General features: G+C 37.8%; 1 protein-coding gene across 1 annotated transcript in view; it reads left to right on the forward strand.

Annotated features, from left to right (window-relative positions):
• The window catches only part of cacna1bb (calcium channel, voltage-dependent, N type, alpha 1B subunit, b), a gene marked incomplete at its 3' end in the record, with an annotated part of 202,456 nt that overhangs the window by 7,188 nt on the left and 176,279 nt on the right, over window positions 1–18,989 (forward strand). The window contains exons 4-5 of the mRNA XM_079835329.1: window positions 958–1,063; window positions 7,765–7,904. Of these exons, the coding sequence (XP_079691455.1) occupies window positions 958–1,063; window positions 7,765–7,904 (246 nt within the window). The remainder of the gene's footprint in view (window positions 1–957; window positions 1,064–7,764; window positions 7,905–18,989) is intronic.

Below are 18,989 nucleotides of genomic sequence, written 5' to 3' on the forward strand. Positions count from 1 at the left end.
TTCTGCCATTAAAAAAGTATGATCTATATAGTATGAATAGTATTGGGATGAGCTGTATCCGCCATGTTGTCAGTGTCATGTGACATACGGCGTCAGTCACCTCCATTCTCAAATCTTCTCCTGTGGCCTCATGGGATAGTAAAGTGTCCATCGAATGCACACAGAATCTTGCCGGAAATAGTTGGTCATCCGGGTACTTTTATGAATTCAGACATGTTACTCGTCTCACATACTAGAAGTAGGCATATTCGAACGCAGCGATCGTTTCAGTGCGGCTTTACAGAAATGATGTTAATGTTTATAACATCTTAATATCTTTATGCCTTATAGTCGCATTTAGCAGATTACAGCTGGGCGATAGTTTCCTTTTTGCGATTATACAAGCAATAAGAAAGTGGTTGAGATATGTATTATAGTATATATTGCCCTACACGACGAGTGTACCATGTGGATGCCTTTCCTTTGTGGAACAAGTCCAAACAACATAGGACCCGAATGACTATCATTGTATTTTTGTCTCTTTTGTGTTCCACAGAAGAAAGTCATTATTTTGAAGCATACATATTAGTACATTTCCTGTCCAGTTTACATCAGGCTATAGATACATCATGCATTTTCTTAAAAACATTTTTTTCAGAAGTCTTCCTCTTCAGAATGTTTTGAATGTGTTGTTGTATTGATTTAAATATCCCACGTAATATGAGTTACTTTTTTCTCTGGAACACAAAAAAATCAATGGGATCCTTTGTTGATTGGACCCCATTGACTTTCATTGTATGGAGAAAAACAGTTTTTGTGAAAAAAAATTGTTTCTTTTGTGGTCCACAGAAGAAAATAAGTCATACAGGTTTGGAATGATAATAGGCTGTAGATATGTCATGCACTTTTTTATTTTATTGTCATTGTCTTGACTTGCATTGTTTGTTGTTCTGGCGTTTATTTCCTTGACTTATCCACTCCATTCGAGTACCTGATCCTCACGACCATCATCGCCAACTGCATCGTACTGGCCCTCGAGCAGCATCTCCCAGCCATGGACAAGACCCCCATGTCTGAACGCTTGGTGAGCATCAGTATTCTTTTCATTTACTCTTGATTATTAAGGTTTCATTGCTTTAAACATGTCTATCATCTATCAGATTATTCATTTTGTACTGAATATGACTGTATAAGCTTATCTCTTAGGAGAGAGAAACAGCAATGACAATGCATTCTGCGAAAAGCAGAGCGAGTCATAGATAACTGTGTTTTTGGCTTGCTTTTCTTTCCGCCCACACGCCCGACATCCCCGCTGGAGTATATTGATTGATCATTTTAGCGGTCTTGCACTGGTTGGCGTGGGTGACCGGTGAGCCTGTTGGAGCGGAGGCTGTTATCCCACTCTCAGAGCTCCCATCCAGGGCCACTGAGAACCACCCAAGAACTCCACACAGGAGCCATGTCTCCGTCTCATTAAAACCCAGCCTGCTGGGAACCATTGACAAATGTGTGCATAACGCTGCTTCTTCATGATCCGACCTTAACCCATGCAGAGCAGGCTTTGATCCACTGCCTTGCTCTTATTCCCCCGCTCGCAACAGCAGTTGTGCCTGTTGAGTCAAAATGATATAATGTAGCTGCTTTAAAGTGTGTTGTTGCACAATTAAAGCAGGTACTGGACATGTTGGTGGATTAAGGCGGTAATAGTCTCTTTGTGAAGCTGAATACGGAGGCGGTAATGTTGGATTCCATACTCCCTGGAGGAGCGCTGCAATAACAGAAAGGAAAACAGCATGTGCAAATAAGGTCAATGGGATCCTCTCGAATACAGCCTCCTGATGCTAGAAAATACAACTTACCGTTCTTATTTGCATAGTTTTGATGTAGTTATGAAGTCGTGGTAGCCTAATAAAGGTATTGTTAAAGTTCCCCTGCAGTCAGTTTTATTCCTTAAAGCACATCTTGGATGATCAATATTTCAAAGTTATTTTTTCGTGTGAAAATAATTTCTGCATGCCTTAAAATAGCTTGAATGTAACTCTACACCCTGGCACCCTACACCAAATTAGTCCCCGCCTCCACCCAATCACACCAGCTTTAGACTATCCGGGTCCTGTGCCATGATGGTAGTTTCGAGTTGACAAAACCAAACCTATCTATTCAGGCTTTGTTGGTCCCATGATGCTGATCAACAGCTTTCTCTGTCAACTCAGGCTTTGATCCTGAGTTTAGGAGTTTAGCTGTGACATCAGTAGTGAACAGCCAATCACATGCTGTGGATCAGTGAAACTGAGATTCATTTCTCTCTTCTGCAGAATATTACATGATTGAAGAATATTAAGAATTTAAGAGCTGTCTATAAAAGAGGACAACTTAAAGAAAAATCTTGCTACGTCAATGCAAGTAAAAGTTATGAAGTTAGTTTAGTTGATATACGGAGAGAATTGAACATTTAAGCTCGCATGTAGTAATTTTTATAGATTTATTTATTGATTTTAAAGCTTATTTGTATGACCTTTTATATAGGCTATTTATATTCATTTGAACTAAGTGCCTATTAATGATTGATTAACTAAAAGTGTGTAATTGATTACACGGTATACTAATTACATAAATGATATCTAAATCGTTCAAAAGTATTATTATTATTATTATAAATAAGCATTGTTAAAAGACAGACGCTTTAGTCTTCAAAAACCATTTGCTATGTAGTGACCTTTAATTTGGAGTAGAAACAGGGGGAGTGACTTTATTGCACCAGAGGTGTGTCACTTTGCTCACAGCTGATTGGTCCAATTTCAGTTTGTGATGTCTTATTCGGAACATAACCTGCCGTGGAGCAGGTTAGCCGCGAAGCGTATGTTACTATAGAGATGAACACAGCTAAAAGCCAAACCTCTTTAATGGTACCTAACACCCAGGATTGGCACAAACTAAGCTTAAACATATCTGGTTAGCCAGCTTCATGGTACAGGCCCCTGATCCACTCGTTCAAGTTAGTAAACAGCAATGGCAAGTGGAACTGTGGATACTGGTTTAATTCAGCCATATATGTTTGAACCAGAAACCGATTCGGAAGAAGAAGAGGAAGAGTGAGTTTATACAGGGTAGACTACAAGTCGCTGTATCAGAATGGTAATGCGTTTTATGTATCGCTCTATAATGCCGGATGGACACATAACGGTAATTGATATGATTAGTTTTTGGCTTGCCTATGCTATCAAACAGCTAATAATGTGCTGCTAATGTTACACAAATGTTCCCATTTGCCATCTCAGAGTCAGACAGCAGCCTTCTAAAAACTAGCATTCTTAGAAACGCTTAGATCATCATAGAAAGTCAGTGGAGAAAGCCCCTGTATGTTGTCGGGATTGGTTACATGTTTTTAATACAGTCTTTATATCACTGCAGTTTTAAAGGAGAAAATACTCAGCAATGGTGTTGACTGATGAATTTGCACATGGTTTGTCTTAAAGCATGTTAAAAACACCACATAGACATACACTCACCTAAAGGATTATTAGGAACACCTGTTCAATTTCTCATTAATGCAATTATCTAATCAACCAATCACATGGCAGTTGCTTCAATGCATTTAGGGGTGTGGTCCTGGTCAAGACAATCTCCTGAACTCCAAACTGAATGTCAGAATGGGAAAGAAAGGTGATTTAAGCAATTTTGAGCGTGGCATGGTTGTTGGTGCCAGACGGGCCGGTCTGAGTATTTCACAATCTGCTCAGTTACTGGGATTTTCACGCACAACCATTTCTAGGGTTTACAAAGAATGGTGTGAAAAGGGAAAAACATCCAGTATGCGGCAGTCCTGTGGGCGAAAATGCCTTGTTGATGCTAGAGGTCAGAGGAGAATGGGCCGACTGATTCAAGCTGATAGAAGAGCAACTTTGACTGAAATAACCACTCGTTACAACCGAGGTATGCAGCAAAGCATTTGTGAAGCCACAACACACACAACCTTGAGGCAGATGGGCTACAACAGCAGAAGACCCCACCGGGTACCACTCATCTCCACTACAAATAGGAAAAAGAGGCTACAATTTGCACAAGCTCACCAAAATTGGACAGTTAAAGACTGGAAAAATGTTGCCTGGTCTGTTGAGTCTCGATTTCTGTTGAGACATTCAGATGGTAGAGTCAGAATTTGGCGTAAACAGAATGAGAACATGGATCCATCATGCCTTGTTACCACTGTGCAGGCTGGTGGTGGTGGTGTAATGGTGTGGGGGATGTTTTCTTGGCACACTTTAGGGCCCTTAGTGCCAATTGGGCATCGTTTAAATGCCACGGCCTACCTGAGCATTGTTTCTGACCATGTCCATCCCTTTATGACCACCATGTACCCATCCTCTGATGGCTACTTCCAGCAGGATAATGCACCATGTCACAAAGCTCGAATCATTTCAAATTGGTTTCTTGAACATGACAATGAGTTCACTGTACTAAAATGGCCCTCACAGTCACCAGATCTCAACCCAATAGAGCATCTTTGGGATGTGGTGGAACGGGAGCTTCGTGCCCTGGATGTGCATCTCACAAATCTCCATCAACTGCAAGATGCTATCCTATCAATATGGGCCAACATTTCTAAAGAATGCTTTCAGCACCTTGTTGAATCAATGCTACGTAGAATTATGGCAGTTCTGAAGGCAAAAGGGGGTCAAACACAGTATTAGTATGGTGTTCCTAATAATCCTTTAGGTGAGTGTATAATCAACATTACAAACTTGATCACACTTTCACCATGGGGGTCTTTAATTCAAAAATGAATATCCTGTCATTTACTCAGCTTCATATTGTTTGAAACCCAAATGATTGTTATTCTTTAGTGGAACACAAAAGGTACTACTAAAATGTATGCCGCTATTTTTCATATAATGAAGGATCTTCCTCTTCTTTTTGGGACAATCTTCCCCTTCCTCTTAAAAAAAAGTGCTGTTAATATTTTAATATTTTTCTGAAAACTGAGATATGCATTTTTTATATATATATATTAGTGCTGCCAAATTTTGTCCAAAAAAGGACAGAATTTTCATATTTTGCTGTTCCTTAGGTACAGTTCACCTTAAATGAAAATGAAGTCATCATTTACCCACCCTGGTGTTTTAATGCAGTATACTGTCTTTTCTTTGTCAGGCCACAAAAGGAGAAATTAAAAATGTCCCGCTCGTGCTCGTCCATATTGTGGCGGTGAATAGTGACCAGCATTTAAAAAAAGACACAAAAGTATCACAGTGTCACGGGTGATCTGTGCTTGTGGGTGGGTTTTGGTTCTGTTTCATGTGTTTGAGTTTTCTATGGTTTCTCATTGGCTGATTAAGTTGTTCACCTGTTTCTCGTTACTTTGATTGCTTCAGCCTTGTATATATTGTAAGTTGGTTGTTCCGTTCTTGTCTTGATTCCGAGATTTCTTCTGAGTTTCTGCTACCTTTTTGAGTTTTGTAAATAAACGAACTGCCTCGAAAGGATCCAACGCTCCGTTTTCTTCCTGCATTTCAACCAGTCGTGACACACAGAATGCTCCCATGCGACACACTTCATATATTCCAAGTGTTCTGGAGGTATACCAGGATTTTCATTAATTACCACATTATATTTCAGTTTGTTTTTCACCCAACTCTACTGTAGACCTCTAGAACACTTGAAATATATGACACGTGTTGCATGGACCCATTCTGTGAAAAATGTGCTTCTTTTTTTAAAAGCTTGATGCTGGTCGCCCTTCACTGCTATTATATGGACATTTAAAAAAAATTATTCTTTTGTGGTCCAAAAAAGAAAGAAGGGCATACGCCATAAGAACAACACCAGGGTGAGTAAATGATCACTTAATTTTAGCGTGAACTATCCCTTTAAAGACCTGTGTGTTATCCCAGATAGAGGCAGTGTTTAACTGAAGAGTTACTTCATTCTTCATTGTTCCCTGTAGCGAAGGTTCAACCTCAACCTGTCCAATTCATCAGCATCTTGGTTTGGTTAACACTGCGACGCAACCAATTCCCTACCTGTTGCAGAGATAAACTGTCCCCCTGATACCCAAGCACTACAGACAGGATGTTCATTATTAATAAACTCGTTGGATCTATACATAATAGATTGAAATATGCTGTCTGCTGCAACGCTCACTCATTTCTCCACTCCCATAAATCATCCGTTATGCACAGCCTCACATCTGCTCCCACAAGCACATTTTTGCCAAATGATTTCATAGAGACAACAAGACAGGTGCTGTCTAGCACCACAACGATAATGAGACTATTATTGAGAAAATATACACCAATAGAGTGTGATTTAGCTTTGGACACCTTAAGGGAGTATTCAACATAAAATTAGTTTTTGTTTGTTTAATTATTTTTGTGTTTGCTAATGGAATGTTATATAATTCATTGCCAAAGGCACAATTTATTTTTTACAGATAGTAGAAAGATTTAACAGTGCAGCGTTTTCCTTGCTGTACCAAACCAGCATCACAAAATGGCATCATGCTGTTGTTATTGAAGACCAGCATAAAGAATTATATTGCTAGGATAAGGTTCCCATCAAAAAGAGGGCCATAAGAAGACTTATTTGTGAGCGGGGTTGATAATTGCACTCATAAAGTGGGAGGGATTTCTGAGAGCAGAGCTCTAGAGAGGTTAGTCCGGTGTAAGTGCCTGGAGAGCCTTAGGGCTCTGGTGACATTAATGGGAATGAGTTCATAAAAAGCAATGCGACATGCTGTAGCCAGGACTGAATCTCTTTAAGTACGTTCTTCTAACACTTTCCGTAACTTATACTTGGTGTATTTCTTCCAGTTTCACTAGGTTTCAGAATTTTGATACCTTTTCTTTTGTAAGATAGAATGTTCCGGTTTCAGTGGTACTAATAGCACATTAAATTTTTTTATTAAATGTATTATTGTATTATTATAAAAAAAAAAGTATGTATATATATATATATATATATATATATATATATATATATATATATATATATATATATATATATATATATATATATATATATATATATATATATATATATATATATATATATATATATATATATATATATATATATATATATATATATATATATATATATATATATATATTAACATTTTCGACTTCTTTAGTGTGTTTAAATGCATCAGTATTATTTTAGTTTTAATATTGTTTAATTAATATTTAGAATTAGCTTTTATTTTATATTTTTAGTTTTCATGTTAATTTTAGTTTAATATTTAGTAATTTTGTTGTGTGCTTTTGTCATTTTTTTGTATTATTTATTTCCAGTTAAACTTATTTCAGTTTATTTCAAATGTTCTAACATTTCAAATTTTTGTATTTTTATTTATTACAGCAGTATTATTTTAGTTTTATTATTGTTAAATTAATATATAGAATTAGCTTTTATTTTATATTTTAGTGTTCATGTTCATTTTAGTCTTATATTTTAGTAATTTTGTTTTGTGCTTTTGTCGTTTAATTTTTTAGTTTGAATTAATTTATTTCCAGTTTAACTTAAACTTATTTCAGTTTATTTCAAATTTTCTAATGTTTGTTTAGTTACCAATTACTAATATTTATAACCCTGTAATGCCCATGTCACTTCTTCACCTTCCCCATCACCGTGCAAATCCATGCATCTTGACCCTGTGTGTCATGCAAAAAAGTGAAAAGCTTCAACATATATTCTCCATTCTGCTTTTATCCATGCATCAATAGACGCTCTCTTCTTTCAGACACACAAAAAACAAGTTGTCCTTCTTTTTGCTCTCTCTTCCTGCAGGACGACACAGAGCCCTACTTTATCGGAATATTCTGTTTCGAGGCCGGCATTAAGATCATCGCCCTGGGCTTTGTGTTTCACAAAGACTCTTACCTACGCAACGGCTGGAACGTAATGGACTTTGTGGTCGTTCTGACAGGGTGAGTCCACGACCCTCAGCTGGGGAGGCAGAAACAGTTTCAAATGGATGTGTGTGTGTTCTATGTCTTCAGGAAAGTAAGGGATAGCTTTATTTCTTTGCGAAAGTGCCTGTTACAAAGTGTTCTAGTCTGGTCCTCTTCTGTGTTTATGTAAACATTGCCCTCTGGCCGATCCTGTACTCCTAAGAAAGTTGGGAGTTTTCATATATATTGGACTATTTAGACTGCATACCTTTTCCAAATGACGTTTGAGTCACGATTATTGTCAGAGGACATCTGTGATTTCATATGTTGATTGCGATGACTGTTGGTTTTATGTTGGAATAGGAGTGTCTGTCTGGAATTGGGTGTTATTGAAGGTCACCCTGAATATCATTAAAGTAAACAATTTATGTAAATTATATATGTGATATAATTAAGCGAAGGAATTCATTCATTTGACATCAGATAGATGCCAGCAGTAATTGAACTGTTATTTGATCTAGAGTGTTAGTAAAAAGGTCTAAATCCATAATGAAGGTGCACCAGGAAGCACAACAAGAGAATTTGACTTTAGTTACGGTATTTGACAAAGGTCAAAATAAATGAGGGGAGATGTTGTGAAAAATATGCTGCAATCACAGACATTCATACCCAGACAGGATTGGATTTCTGAGTTGAAACTGGTAATTTGGTTTGTAATTTTTACCGAGGTTGTGTGACAGGTTTACAATGAAGTTGTTCTGTAAAACTCAAATTTAGCTGGGCTTTTGCTGTTAAGTAAAGTCTGACATTTACTATAATTACAGAATCACAGAATTGAATCAGGCAGTTTTGCAGACTAGCAATGATTACCTGCTTTTGAAAAAGAGAAATTTATTTGATATAGGCCATTATCTACATGTCTAAAATCATTGTTAAAACATTTAGAAAGAAAAATATATTACCCTTGATTGTAATATAGCACCATTAACAAGTTTGTGGTCAGTAAGAAAAACAGTTCTATTCCTATTTGTTTGGACGATATTACGGTTTCCACAAAAATATTAGGGATTAGTTCACTTTAAAAGGAAAATTATCCCATGATATACTCACCCTCAAGCCATCCTAGGTGTATATGACTTTCTTCTTTCTGATGAACACAGAGTTATATTAATAACTATATCCTGATGCTTCCTAGCTTTATAATGGTAGTGACAGTTTCCATTGAGTTTGAAGCTGCATCCATTCATCATAAAAGTACTCCCACACGGCTCCGGGGGGTTAATAAAACCCCTTCCTTCTGAAGCAAATCGATGGGGTTTTGTAAGGAAAATATCCATATTTAAAACTTTATAAAGTAAAATATTTAGCTTCCGCCAGACCGCCTTCCGTATTCAACTTACGAAAAAAGCGTAACTGGCGTGACGCATCACTAGGAGTTTTGAACTGCGAGAGGCATTACACTTTCTTTGTAAGTTGAATACGGAAGGCGGTCTGGCAGAAGCTACATATTTTACTTTATAAAGTTTAGGGCTGTAATCAACCAAAGAAAATCTTGGTCTACTGAAGTCCTGAAATTTTTGACTAAAAATCGACTAAACATGATGTTAGGAATTTAGAAAAATTATAATTAGCTGCACACTGTGCACAGTACTTGGTAGCCTTGTTGTCTGCCTAAATGAATTATGAAAAAAACTAGTAGGCTATTTGCAGTATATTAAATAGTTTATGACCTGATTATTTTGCACTGAAATGAGTCTGACACACAAGTCTGTCGGCTCTGACAGTGTTGCATCACGTGCACCTGCGCAATATCATAGCCTATGATTTCCGAAAATAAAGTAAGTACTATGTTGTCAATAAGTGATATCATCACAAGAACTTTTGAGGAATATGCAGCATAATTTAGACAATTGTTTTTGTCATATGTAAAACATCCGCGGCTGAGACACGAATAGACTATTAACTTAAAGCTTTTACTCTTAAACACAAAAGGCACGTCCACTTTAATAAAAAAAAGAATATTTATTAAACAAGCCAGATCAAGAGCAGAAAAAAACGCTCTCATAATTAAATAAATACAGCAAACTAGCCTTCCTCAATCTGTCTCTCTTCTCCAGTGGGTTGGGCTAATCCAAAAGAAGTGAAAACAAGGGGGGTGTTCTGAAGACAGACTGTTACCTGTGAAAACAGCCCCATTAGAAATTAGTGCTCTCCACCAGATGAAATGAAAGCGGCGCGGCAAAACTGATGAATGAACGCGGCAAAAAATCGACCAATCAGAAATAATCGACTGGGAGATTACAGCCCTAATAAAGTTTTAAATGTGGATATTTTTCTGTGAATGTCTCACATTTTTACCACTGGTCATGTCATGATATAGAATGTAATGCTGGCAGGTTTGGGGGATTTCTGTTGTTGGTAATTTTATTTTAATTTTGGTATTTTATCCAGGCGCATAGTGCTGCAGTTTGTGGAAAAGGTGCAAGCTATAATGAGCCTAAATTACATGCCATATTTTTGCTATTTCAGCGCATTTAATGTCTGCATAAACTCGATTGTGGTTAGTGAATAAAATGCAGTTTTTTTTTGCACTGAAATACAGCAAGAAAAAGTTGTCAAAATCTGTCTTGCTTGCAAAAGAGGCCGTCACCTCTTTTGCCTTTGGCTTTTGCCTTGCCTAGTTGAATCAAAATTGAATCAAATTCTACATTGTAAAAAGCGCTATATAAATACAGGTGACTTGACTTGCTTAATCAGTTTAAGTGGTATAAATATTCATGGCTCAGTATATGTGGGCACTTTAGGAAGCCAGAGGGAGGTTCTTAACTTTCGTACATTTGCAAAACTGTGCTATATGAGCCAGCACACTGCTGAGCTGCAATCTCTCTCCTGCTGTCTGGATCACTGATGCACGGCTGCTATCTACGTGTTGCGTTGTCATGCAGTTCAAGTCGAGTCTTGAGTTTTGGATCATAAAGTCAGCGGATTTTAATGGCCAATTCCGGTTTGTTGACTATATCCGGGGGTTTTTCGACAACCAGCTTACATCTTTTAAAAGTGACACATATCCAATATTCTGCATTTACACTATACACTTGCCAACGCAACCCTAGGTAGGTGCACTGACCCGGAAAATCTTAGGCCGAAAAGGAATAAAAAATGGCACGATTTGCAATGGACGCAGACAAAATGATAAAACAAGCTTTTGCTTTCCTCTTCGCCCCCAAAGTCTCAAATGACAAAATTTCAGCTTGACTCCAGTGGGTTGAGCTTTCGTCCTCCACTGCGCAGTTTAAAAGAGTCATGTTGTCGCGGTTGGTGTCCTCCTGAATTGACGTAATTCGCCACCGCCGCTTATTCAATGACGTACGACTCTCGTTGACAGGGGAATATCCAATCTGTCTGCTTGCGTGGCAGATGCAAATGCACGTATCCGATTCATTTCAGGTTCATTTCCACATTTGAAGCCTGAAACCTGAGAATATCGGAATCCATGTGCTTTTTTCCTGCTTACACGTTTGTGGGTCATATCCGATCTGTGCCACATGGGAGGAAAAAAATTGGAATTGGGTCACTTGAACCATGTAATGTAAATCAGCCTTAGTCACGCAAGTCACAAGTCCTTTGGGTTTTGGGTGAACTATCCCTTTAAGAGGGACCAGGGTTTGCTGACTGATCTGTAACTGTAGAGTAATTGCATTGTTTATCTCCAGCTGTCTGTATACCATTCCCAACACCTGCTCTTTATATTGTGGTCCATTTCAGTCCACAGTTTAGGTTTTAAGCTTCCTATACAGTGACTTTCAGTGATTTATGGAGCAGATAATAGCAATTCTGAAAATGGACTTGACAGATAAATCAAAGATGGGCAGGGATAAAAAGCAGACAGAGTTAGAGTATGACAGACTGTGATCATTTTAAAAGAAGAAAAAGGGAACAGTATAGAATGAGTATAGATGGGTTTTGGGATCAGGATTTTAGTTGGAAATCTGAAACTTGGTGGGATGCTTTATAAACCCTGGCTCATGAATGATATAGACAGTTGGCAGAGGATTTTGCTTGGTCTTAGTCATTATTTTATGCAGACTAGAAAAATGTGATTTATTTTTTCACAATATGTTCATTTTGGAGGGCATCACCATTCCCACGCCCAGTGCCCACTGTTACCTCGACAACAGTAGTCTGGCCCATGCTGTCCTCAGGCAACCCAGTTTGGCTTTGAAACAATGGCATTCTCTGTTCTTTTATATTTTTCACTGTGATCGTCCACGTCAGCCGCCCACTACTCCTCTGATCTGAATCCTGCGAGACGTTACAGATTTCACTCCCTGTTTTATGTGGATGCATCATAATGGCTCAAACACCATGAGCTGTAAAACCGCGTTCACATTTACGTGATTTTAATAGCTGGAAATCACTTTTGTATTGGTTGTTGATGGTAGGCTTTCGTGCCATAGGATGCCCTAATTCTATTGGTAGGCCACATAACTGGCCATAGCTTATAAACATTATCACACAGATGTTATAGATATACATTTAAAAAAATAAAAGCTCTTAAAGGGGTCATATAATGCCATTTTTGTACAAGTTAATATGATTCTTTAGTGTCTAAATGAAAAGTTTGTAATATACTTTAATTAAAAATTCTCATTAGTATTGTAAGAAAACACTAATTTTACCTGGTCAAAAACAGCTCTGTTTTCAGCAAGCCATTTCAGTGCATGTGACTTTAAATGATAATGAGCTTTGCTCAACATTAAAATGACTGCTGTGTTCGTTATTACACCCAAGAACAGAACACCACAATCGCTTGGACGCCATTCTGCTCCAGCGTATCAACAATGGCGGACTGATGACAGCTCGCTCAGGGCGGGTCTGTGTTGAAACGCTGCTGTCAATCTACAATCGAGGGAGGGGCGTACACCGTGTAACGTCACACGGTCAGACGGCTCGATTTCAGACAGGGGAAAACAAATAAGGAGATTTAAAAAAAAACAGTGGATGGATTTTTATCATAATAGGATGGTTGCGTACAGGCACTGTCAACACACATTTCCGTTCAATCAACTTGTAAAAGTGCATGTACCATTATATGACCCCTTTAAAGTGTGTTTTCAGAGTGATGCCATAGAAGGACCATTTTGGGTTTCCCAAAGAACCTTTCAGAAACGTTTCTAAACAAGGCCATCCCGGAAGGTAGTATTACCCTGTTTCCCAAGACAAAAAAACAAAAAACAAAAAAAACAGTTGGATTTGATCATGTATGCTTTTGGATTAATGCAGAAAATAAGCTGTGTGACCAACAAAAGTTTATGATTCTTACGTTTTGTTTTGTTCATCATGATAATCTTGAAGCTTAAAGGGATAGTTCACCCAAAAATGAAAAATCTGTCATCATTTATTTACCCTCAAGTTGTTCCAAACCTGTATGAGTTTCTTTGTTCTGCTGAACACAAAAGATGATATTTTGAAGAATGTTTGTAACAAAGCAGATTGAGCAACCATTGACTACCTACCATAGTATTTTTTCCCTACTATGGTAGTCAATGGTTGCTCTATCTGCTTGGTTACAAACATTCTTCAAAATATCATCTTTTGTGTTCAGCAGAACAAAGAAACTCATACAGGTTTGGAACAACTTGAGAATGAGTAAATTATGACATCATTTTCTTTTTTGGGTGAACTATCCCTTTAAATACAATGGCTAGATGTAAAAAGTTAAATAAAAACTACAACACAAATGCATGACTTGAAAATCACCACAAGCTTTTGACAATATTTTCAGTCTTTATTTAAAAACAGTTTGAGTTAGAATAGTTAGCCAGAGTGTTATTATGAACACAGCAAGGCTGTGAACGCAACTAGAGAGTAGATGAGTTTACTTGTTTGGCTGATGACGTTTAACCTCTGTTAGCAACATCCTTTTTCAAGATAAAGATAAAAAATAAAAAAATCACAAGTGGGTATTTTATGTTATGAATAAAATATGAAAATAACTTAAGCTTGTGTTAACCACAGGCCTTTTTTTCAGGCATTTAACCAAAAAAAACATTGACTTTGCAAAAATGCTAAATTGTTTCCGAGTTTTGGCCTACAAAAATATGTCATCCATGCAGCACTCTGTAATCTAAAGAACCCTTTTCCATGATAGAAAACCTTTTGTGCTATGGAAAGGTTATGTGGATGATAAAGGTTCTTCATGGAACCATAGATGCCAATAAAGAATCTTTATTTTTAAAGGCCCACTGAAGTGCCTTGAAACGTCCAGCATTATTCAATATGATGATGTAATTTCCTCTGAAACAGGAAGACAGGGTGAGATATATCGAACAGCTCCTCCTCTTTTTTTTTTAATAGCCCGTATAGCATTTCATTTATATCACAGCTCGGCCAGAGCCATTGAGTTGGTAAAGCCGCAGTTTCCTTCTACCAACCGTTTCTCCTCCTAATTTCCTCTATATCGTTTTAAAATATAGCATTTTGGGCAGAATTCAAATTGGCCCAATACATTTTCTGGTATGCGCTGACTCGCGCATAAGATCCGCTCTGTGGTATCGTGTCTCTGGACAGGAGCAGACTGTGTGCGTTGCGGCGGTTCGCGTGACACTAAAGTGAAACCCAACTTAATTTGCCTCAATGGAAAGCATGTGTGACCCTGGACCACAAAACCAGTCATAAGTCGCACGGGTATATTTGTGGCAATAGCCAACAATACTGCCGTCCAAAGGCAAAGCGCAGTAACTACACATTTGGTCAAAATTGAGTTAAGACTTGAAATGGGCTTTGTGACATCTGTTCTGTCTTGTGACAAAGTTTGCTGGTTCAATTTTGTCCAGTTTTAGAGAAACGAGCGTGTCAAAATTGCAGTAACTACAAAATCCAAGCCAATACCAAGGCAAACCGCAGTAAGTGATGTTACTGCGTTCTAGCTTTGTTTCCCCGTTCTTGACACAGCAGATGCTGCGGTTTCAGCCTTGTCACAATGGGGATTGTAACTTATGCGGTTTGCCCCGATCGTAACACACAGAAACAATCCCGCAGCCATATGATGTTTGATCTCGCGTTAAAACGCAAATATTCAAAGACTGGTAAGGAAGATAGCAAAATAATAACTCATAGTAAGGCAACTGACAGCTTTATATTCAGTTAACATTGACTAGCCAGCCGCTAGCAAATTTTGACTAACCTGTGCTGCTCTATTAAAGGCAATATCCTCTGACAACGTAAAGATAATCCGATTTAATCACGTTGGTGTTTGTTGATTCGGACATCTCTCCGTTTCAGGCAGCTAATCCAATTGTATTGACAGGGGTTACTCCTTCAAAAGTTAGCTGGGTCTGGTAAAGTTATCTTGTTAGACAAAGTTACTCTAAAAGTTAGCGGTGCCAGTCAGCAGGTGACAACCGGACAACCGGACGAGCGCAGCGCAGCTGGGCCGACAGCAAGCACACTAGGTGAAAAAGTACACTTGCATAATGTACTGAAAGTACTCCATTTTCACGCACTAATTTCGTAGGCTACTTAATATACAAAAAAAAGTGCCAATCAGTTTTTGGGATTTCACAGATAGGCTAGCTAAGAATACATAATAATTATATTTTAATTATTAATTATAGCTTTAAGGGTGTAGATAGCATAAACAGGAAATGTAGCTACATGTTTGAGAATAGCTTAGAAGTTAGGCTAAAGGGAGAAGAAATACGTAAGTTAACTTACTCTCTAACCTCTAATTCTAGGAAATTATGTATGGCCATATTAAAGGGATAGTTCAACCGAAAATGAAAATTCTGTATTATATAAAGTTTATTATTACTATAAACATGTATTAAGAAGCATGAAAAAAAGTTGGATGAACACATTTAGTTTGTAGATACTGCACTTTGCCTTTGCAATAGTGTTTTAGTTGTTTAAGGTCATCCAAAGGCAGAGTGCAGTATCTGCATTTTGGGGGTCAAAGATCACATCGGTGGTCATGGTTTTTATCTATAAAAAAATTCTTCCTAAGAGGGTAATACATGAATGCATTACCACTAATCTACCCACAACATGTTTGACTGGCTGGTGTAAAAACTTTACAGCCATTTTTCTCAGTTTCAGTGTTTGCGTAGTTACTGCACTTAGCCTTTGTAGGGCAGAATACATTAGTCAAAATTATAGATTTTTCTTTTATGCCAAAAATCATTAGGATAAAAGATAGAGATAAAGATAAAGAGGTAAAGATCATGTTCCATGGAGATATTTAGAAAAATGTTCAACTGTAAATACAGTATATCAAAAATGTGTTATTAGTAATATGCGTTGCTAAAGACTTCATTTGCACAACTTTAAAGGAGATTTTCTCAATATTTAGATTGTTTTTGCACCCTCAGATTCCAGATTTTCAAATAGCTGTATCTCGGCTAAAATATTGGCCTATCCTAACAAACCATATATCAATGAAAAGCTTATTTATTCAGATTCAGCTTTCAGATGATGTACAAATCTCAATTTAACCCTTGTGACTGGTTTTGTGGTCCAGGGTCAGTTATTTACAGTCTGAATTGTTCCCTATCCCCTATATAGTGCACTGTGCCATTCACCATGTATAAAATAGTAAATGTGTGAACAAGTGACCGATTTTAGCCACGGCTTCAGTGTCTATTTATAATGTAGCGGGTGGGACGCTTCAGATTCTAGAGAGCATTTGATTGGACAGAAAATCTGATGAGAAACTGAAGAGTGATGTCATAAAAATGATTGATCCATATTGGCGGACATGAGAAATGTGAGTTTTGAATGCTTATATCTTCTAAATGCAAATTTTGTCATTGTTTTGGAGCACACTAGCTTATAGATAACAGTGAGGCTAACATATTCATAAGCCAAAAAACTTCAACTTCAAGCCCTTATTATATCAATTGTTGTGTTGAAAAGAACCGTAAAGTCGTTCACAGTAAAATTAACTTCATGAATTGGTAATTCACCAAATCACATTGCTTCTCATTTTCAATAAGTTAAACTTTGCTCAACTTTGTCGAGCCACTGGACTTTCAGAACTTCCTAACTTTCCCTTACTTTGACTTCTGGTCTCTTTGTTGCAGTCACTGTCAGTGTGAACTGGGCTTAAGGCAACGTCCCATCATGCCCTCCCACCAATCCCATCATACTTTTTATTTGCCTGGTTCCTTTAATCTGTCTTCTATCAGACTTCAGTCTTCATCTCATTATCTTTCAACGTGCAGTGAGGGTAGTTCTGGTCGCATGCACTGTATGTGCTTGTTAATTTAAAGAAGTCTTTTGGCTGAAGGTAAAATCTCAGTGGAGTGTCTGTCTTTTTAGATTCACACTAAATGATTGTTTAGCTCCTAGTGGAATCTCAGTCATCATCAAAAGGATGATTTTTTTTTTAATGGGCGACATACAGAGTCATGAGATTCTGCCGTGGCAGAAGTGATGGAGAGGGCGTCACTGTAAAGGAGAACTTTAAAACAAGAGCCAATGAGCCAGTTTGGAGAAAGGGACAGAATGTAGACGCCAAGTGGTAGACTTCCACTGCAGCCAAGCAAGATAAATGAGAGAAACTGGAAAAAAGGACCGAAAGAGACACTGAAAGGCCAATCTCAGGCTTGGTGCTACAAGTGAAATGCGATTGGTAATGAACTTGGGTACTTAACAGTATGGTTCTCTGAGAAATTGAGACCTTTGTATTCTTTCTTTCAGTTTTGGCCCCATCAGAAATGAATTTCCCCTCAACAGCCCTATTCTGACGGTAATTGTTTCTCATGTGGAAGTCCGTAAAAATACATTTGCATGCCACCTCAGTGATAAAACTTGTGCATTCGGATGGTGATTTATTCACGGTGGAGGAGCGAGTTTTGTGATCCTGCGCACCTGGGAAACGCGCTGCTCACGTGGTCAATAACATGATTGTATGCTGTAAATAAAATGTCATATGCTTGGTATAATAGGAATAAATGCATATTTAAATGAATAATAGGAAGATAATATTGTAATTATTATTGAATTATTTAAATCTGTTTAAAAATAGGAAGATATATAGATGCACATTATAGTTAAAATGGTTTTCTGTCTTGTATTTTATCTCAAAATAAAGGATGTGATTTTATTCCACATGGAAATTAGCAGAAATAAGTTAATACAGCCTCTCATTTACATGAGGTGAACATAATGCTGCTAGGTTATTTTAACATATATAATTGCTGCCGTAATAACGGCGGTGATGAAATATATTGCTCTTGTAAATGCTTGGATTTAAAAGGATATAAACAGTGAATTTTGAAGTGATATATTCTTGAAAACTCAGAGATGGTGATTCGGACGGCAATTAAATGACCACACAACCTTGGTGTTTGTCAAAAAACAGTAGGTAATTCCTCCGGGGATTTTTTACGCGGGTGGTGGGAGAAAAACACTGACATTTTGGATTCGGACGGCAATAAAATCACCGACCCTACCCTGTCAATTATGAAAATACCTTATGACCCCACGAGAAACAATTACCGTCCGAATAGGGCTAATGACTCCATAGACTGTATAAAACAATGGATGTAGTGTCCGTGATGTCGTAGGTTCCTGAAGAGCATTTTTAAAGCCAAAAGTGGGCAGAGCCGGCCGTCGCCATCTTGGCAGCACGTCACTCCCGGATAACCGAAAATGGGCAAAGAGGCGTGACGTGGGTGGAGCTGAGGTGCCTTGTTGCTAAAACCACGCCCGCCGAGCTCGACCATAGTGGCAATCTATCTGTCACTCAAGTGGCCACGCCCTTAGTTATGCAGAACTTTAAGGCTTAATATAATTTAAACGGATGGGTTATAAAAAAATTCACCTCCCTCAGAGTTGTCATGAAGGGCAAAATGACCTATATAGACCAAAACCACTTTTTGTACCAGGTTGTAAACATATTGTTTTCATGGGGGGTCTATGGGATTGACTCCCTTTTGGAGCCTGTCTCTAGCGGCCAGTCGATGAATTGCAGTTTAATTCATTTCCGTGTTGGATTCAAGAGAGAGACCGGAAGATTGCTTCCTGGTTTTGACATATTTCCTATTGAAATCAAAAGTTGACGGACATATTGAACGACTTGTCATTACATTGAACACTTTATTGGACAATAGTTTGTGT

This window comes from Gobio gobio (assembly GCF_949357685.1).
Source record: "Gobio gobio genome assembly, chromosome: 14".
Lineage (NCBI taxonomy): Eukaryota > Metazoa > Chordata > Actinopteri > Cypriniformes > Gobionidae > Gobio > Gobio gobio.